Raw genomic sequence first — 6,375 nt, 5'->3', positions numbered from 1 at the left:
CGGCGCCCTTTATTGTTTTGTCCGGTCTGTAAAATAATACATAACCAATTAAATATAAAGGTCAAAGAGTATACTTTCGATTTAAATCCTCTTTTTTGGGGGAAATGCTTTCATCTTTTGAATTTTATTTTTTTTTTATTTTTTACCAAATACCTGACATTCCCGAATTTGTTGAATAAATACTATTAATATTTAAATCTTGTAGAAATACGTGTTCCGCCGAATGACATGGTATTTATTAAATACATACATTGTAGATGTATTTTGTCGTGTATAAAACTATATGTCTGTCATATTTTATTATTTTGCTGCTTTCTTCCAATTATCTTTATACTTCTTCATTCATTACAGTTGTAATAAATGTTGACAATTGTCGGCCGTAAAACTGGACAGTAATACTTACTTGTTAGTCTGCTTTTTGTCTTGGACGTCATTGACAACATTTCGAAGATAGAAATTGTCATGCTTCACTTTTGTCAAAGCGGCTTTAAGTTCATCTCTTTCCTTTTCCAATTCTTTAATTCTCTTACCAGATCGTCTCCCGTCTTTTTTTGCGCGTTCTTCGTCTAACTTCTTCTCCAAGGCATTCACCTGGGTTTCAAGACTCTTTATTTTTTCCTCATTTTTTTCCCTCTGCTCCTCGGTTTGTTTTAGGTCAGCTAATTCTGCTTTGAAATCTTCTTTTAATTCTGACTTATGTTGTTCCATCAATTCGACTTGTTTTTGTGCATTTTCATCCTGTTGTTTTTGTAGGTCAGCTTTCATTTCGCTGAAGCATTTTTTGAGAACCTTTTCATATTCTGATTCGGATGCATTTGCCTGAGGATCCTGTAATAATGAATAAAAAAACCTTTAATATAACGCTATCAATGCAAGCAAAATGAAGCTTATAAAACTACAATTTTTATCATCTGATTTTTATATCTTCATTTAGCGCATATATGGCCTGTTCTGTAATGTATTACGGTCATGTCGTAAAATAATGATACATATATATAATAACACTATTGTGACGTCTTATACAATTATGAGGACATAATTAATATGTGATATTTCATGATTGTCTCTAGAGAAACACATACGGTACTTTTAGATCAGTTTTAGGTCTTTTATATAATTAATTTGAGAGTTTTCACGTGTATCCTCATATATATGAATTATATCCTTCAATTGTGACTTTGCCATTTGGTAATCATTTAACTCGTTCATTGATTTGATACATCACTAGATTTCATTATTAATTTAGGGAATACCTTTTCCTCATTACTAAAATATTCCATTGCAATGAAAAAGAGAAACGTAACCTACTTTGGGAGCCTGATCAGCTGGATCTGTGGGGAAAAAAGTATAATGATTCAGTATATTATTTGCATGGAACGTCTCGTAGAATGTCTCATAAACTTCTCTTATTCGTTTGTTTTTATATCATCTCATTTCCTGTTCTTCTTTCCATCATTCATTTTTCAATCCTATTATATCAATATATTTGGAATGGTTTTCGTTGGAATATAACGTACATCTCACGAGTATGAATGGGCAGTTTGATTAATGAAAGGTATATAGACATTCTTCATGAGTGCGAACCAGGCGTGAAATGTATTGGTAAAATTTGTCATACAAGTAAAATAGCAAAATTCGGCCAACTTTCTAACAGCATTCATTCTTTGATGGTTTCTTAAGGTTAGGTTTTTTCCCTCGGGATATAAATGGAAAAATAATAAGATTGGAAACAAACCGATTGGTAATGCATAAACGCTTTTCTATCAAATCACGGCTGCGTACATGGCAAACGAGAATGACGTCATCAATAATGGCTTGATTATCTATTATGACGTTAAAGGGAAGAGATATAGTTATATATTATTATTATTTCGCCTTCATCCACAAATATCGAAATGTTCATTTAATATGTCTCTTTATTCTAGTGCATTCATACTTTTTTGAGTACCCGAACCTGAGATCTCAGAAACATTGAAACTTTGTTTTCAAATTTGTCTTGCATTATTATCTTCTTTCGGTAAATTGTTCAAGTGGTATACAGGCATATGTTCCGATTTTTGATTTTTTGTTGATTATGGAATAAGATATGTTATTTTGCTTATTGAAGTTGCCTTTTTCATGCTGTCCAGAAGGTTTTTGAATGTTGTTTATTTTTCCTATCACGAAGCGATATATTAAAGCAGTCATCTCAATATCATTTCTAATTATTTTACACTGTTTGCATTATTATTACTTTGTAAGCACGTTATATTGAATTGTTATCGTAGAATTCTGTATCCATTACTACATGAACTACCGCGCCGCCTTTGTCAGCCTGTTTGATGATAACACTTTATCGTTTGTCATTTAATGCGACTTTCCCCTCTTCCTTTGTAAGATCGCTTTATATCTTATGGCTTTGTTCATAAATTCTTGGCATGTTTTCTGCATATCCAATGTATTATTTCTTAATTTGTTAGGATTGAATATATAGAGGTTGTACATAACGAGTGGTTGGTGGATATGGAATTTGTTTCATACTCGTAAGATATTTTTCAAAAGTTACAAAAGACACGAACTTTAGCGAGTGTGAAATAAATATCATATTCAAAAATTGCGAGCCGTGTGACTTGTTTCTACCACAATGATATCGACTTGAATTAAAGGGAAACGTGGCTAAGTCTAATTTCGCGTATGCAAATAATGTGTACAGCTGACAGCCGGGACCCGGTGATGTGACGTCATACGATTATTGATGATGTCGATAACAATTGCAGCTCTGGTCAAAGTGTTTGAATTCTTGACCAATCAAAAGACAGGAAAGTCATTTACCACTAGTGGTATATAACATACATTTCTACCATAATACCCTGTGTTATTCAACTCTCAGACCATCAGTTAATCATTACAGCTGTTGATTAACAATCTGTTTATACCACACGTGGTATAAACTCTGTACGCGTTTTGATTGTCTTACACGGTGAACTTTGACCCAAGCTGCAATTGTTATTGACGTCATCAATAATCTAATGACGTCACATCACTGGGTCCCGGACGTCACAATTACACCTTATTTGCATCCGCGAAATTATACTTGGCCACATTTCCCTTTAATTTAAGCCGATATTATTGTGGTAGAAACAGGTCACACGACTCGAAATTGTTGGATATGGAATTTATTTCACACTCGTTAGTTATTTTTTTTAAAGTTGCAAAAAACACTCGCTAAAGCTCGTGTCTTTTGTAACTTTAAAAAAAAAACTTACTCGTGTGAAATAAATTCCATATCCAAAAACCACTCGTTGTGTAACCTCTATTTATCCAACAGTCGGCACATTTATACAATGGTTTGAGAGTGGAATAACACGGCGTATTGTGGTAGAAATATATATTCTTCACTTGATCAACTTCTTCGTTTTCTTTTGGTTATTGTACAGTTCTCTAGGTTGGAACCTTATGCTTTGATGTCCGTTTTATGTTTTATGATGTATTTGAGTCCCTTTGATAAAAGTTTATCTTCCCCTCTGAGTCTTTTAGACAAATTATCGCTTTTCGAACCACATGTTTAACTGCAATTTCTTCATTGATTTGCTCAGGGGAAGCTGAGAATCGGGTCGGTCTGTGTTATTGTAGATGTGTCCATGGTCAAGACACTTTACCCTTATTGCTCTGAATGGCATTTGAAGGGGCCTCCGTTTGTTGTTCAGTGAGGTAGTCAACAACTACTACAAGGATACAAAATGACAATGGCGGTTCTCGGGCCGATAAACCTACCAAACAAAAATGCATGTATTGACTGTTTCACAATTTTTTTCCCCTGATTTGGTTTTCTTCTTCTAAGAAATAATTCCCTTTCCACCATATCTTTCATGCCTGAGTCTCCCTGGCCAATATGTGATTCCACATGGTCAGTATATTGACCTTAGCAATTGTCCATAGTTGATAAGTATATATGTAAGTATAATTTCTCTAAAGATTTAAATCTCAGTAAGCCTAAATAAATGCCTACATAGTTACTGGGCAGATGTTTATGTTATTCATATCATGGATTATAAAATCTATGTTGTCAAAAATTGATCAAGAAAACCTATAATGGCAGTTTAAACCATGGAAACAAATTAACGATTAGGCGATTGCCTTGTATACCTGGCAGATGCACAATATTCCAATTTCTTATTTTACTTCACAACTATTTTTACATATTTAACATTGATCCGGCCTTATGCCATAACCTTGTAAAAGGTATGTTTAGTTGTTATTTTGTTGTATTGTCTATATAGCCTGATATTTAATTGTATTCCATGCCCATCCAGTATCCAGTCATGCCGCCCACGAATTGTATTTATTCCTTTGTACATCATGTTTATATTTGTGAATTAAGTATCGATGTGTCCCACAGTCTCCCAAAGTAGTATTTGCAATGGATAATTATAGGATATTTGGATTTTTTTGTGCGCATTTATTCTTACATTGTGAGGACTATTACCTTTTCGGCTACCCCTCTAATACATATATCTATAAACATATATAATGTACAACATTTATACCCGCTTATCACACAACTACAGAATTATCGCCACAGTACTACATGTACTTTTCTTTGATAAATGAAATCACCAAGTAATAAATATAAAATAACCCTCTGACAACTACTTGAATGAAACAATAAAGTTATCATGTATCATGATGTATATTATAATTAACATTAATTTCAATTATTTGATGGACTGGGCTGGATATTGTTACGTGACAGCAATATGGGTTTTAGTTTGTTTGTTTTTTTTTAAATTTTTTTATTGAATTTAAATTTATGATGTCTTGCATCTCTGTCGGGTAGATGAACGATGTGTTTTTACATAGGAACTGTATGACCTGTTTCCCATAGAATCCGAACGTAACATCTCATCAGTAAATCTGCCTTAATGGTATGATGAGAATTGATTTAAAGAATTTCTATAATGCTCAAATTAATTTGAGTTCTACCTCTTGTTTCAGTTTCTCTTGTTCAGAATAACTCATGTAAATATTAATTTGATTTAAATAATTTGGAAAGGACTTAAATAGGCGTAGCCTGTTGTCATTTTTTGGACATATTGAAAGACAATAAAATTTTGTTGAAATTGAAATTGACTTCACAAAAACATTCATGTAAGAATAAACAAATGATTTAACTCAAAATGTATGAGAAATCTTACCTTTACGAAATCTGATTTTAATGCCTGGTGTTTATAAATCTCGAATATCCCTATTACATTTTGTTTTATCTATACACAAGTATAAATATTAAACATTGCTGAAAAATGAAACAAATAAAAAGCATTTCAAAGTGAAAAGTAAAAAGTGTAAACATTACCTTCCAGAAGTGTTTTGACGATAAAATCGTATCCATTTTTATTAAGAATGGCTATAAAAGAGTCAATGTATTCTTGTGATTTAGAAAATACTATATAAAGGAGATCTTCTGCTTGCTGATCTTCCGTCTCCTTTTTCTGTATACTTTTGCTGTCATTAACGCTTATAAGGGACTGTTCTATCATTTTGTCAATTACGTCTTTGACTCGTATCTGCTTCAACAATGACCAGTTCTTTTTTATGATAGATTTTGTAACTTTTGTATCCATTTTGTTTTAACGTTGAGTCGATATTTCGAGGGTGGCGACTTACAGGATTGTTTGTCCTCAACACTTGTTGTTACCTTTTATCAGCTGAAAAAAATCAATCAGTTTTAAGACATTGATTACATCACTGTCATCGTGGTCAGTGACGGACAGCTTAAGTCCTTTATTAAAACTGTATTGTATCTTGTACGTGTGTTTCTCTATTCCATTAAAATAACCTATTAACTAAACTAATGTCAAATGAAAATCCATACTTCAGTGGGAGATCAAAGTGAATCATTTGAAGCAATCCATATTTGAACGTATTTGTTTTCTATAGCTTTTTGTTTGTATTAATAATAGCTGGATTATAACTTTCAAATAAAATTCGAAACGCTACTTCACTTTGCGATTGATGATTTTCAAAACTTAAAATTACACAATGTATATATAATGACAATCAGACATTTATATTTTGACTCGACGTACAGGTAACTCAAATATCAAGCAAAAAAATATATATATTGAAAATTTACAGAAGTCACTCTCAGATAAAAATATTTCTTCTAGCAAATGGTGGAAAATAGCTAAGGATATCCTAAACATAAATAATAAAGCAAACTCTATTCCTCCACTAAAACATCAAGACTCTTATTCAACATCCCTTTGATAAAGCTGAATGTTTAAATGAATATTTTACCTCTATAGCTACTTCTTCTGATAATATTGACCCAACTCCTGAGATTATACATGAACCACCTTATTCAATAGAAAACATATTAATTACAGAGCAAGACAT

The 6,375-nt window shown here is 32.3% G+C and overlaps 1 protein-coding gene across 1 annotated transcript; it reads right to left on the bottom strand.

Moving 5' to 3' along the window:
- Window positions 1-403: 403 nt before the first annotated feature.
- Window positions 404-5,516, bottom strand: LOC117321249 (septin-11-like; the record flags this gene model as incomplete). Its single annotated transcript, XM_033875720.1, has 3 exons — window positions 5,333-5,516; window positions 1,309-1,331; window positions 404-828 (listed from the first exon to the last, which is right to left on the bottom strand). Coding segments are annotated over exons 1-3 (632 nt in total), but the record flags the coding sequence as incomplete, so codon positions are not given.
- Window positions 5,517-6,375: the final 859 nt, after the last annotated feature.

Source organism: Pecten maximus, unplaced genomic scaffold, assembly GCF_902652985.1.
Source record: "Pecten maximus unplaced genomic scaffold, xPecMax1.1, whole genome shotgun sequence".
In the NCBI taxonomy this organism is placed as follows: Eukaryota; Metazoa; Mollusca; class Bivalvia; order Pectinida; family Pectinidae; genus Pecten; species Pecten maximus.
Note: the sequence above shows the minus strand (reverse complement) of the source record. Positions and strands in the feature narration are given on the sequence as shown.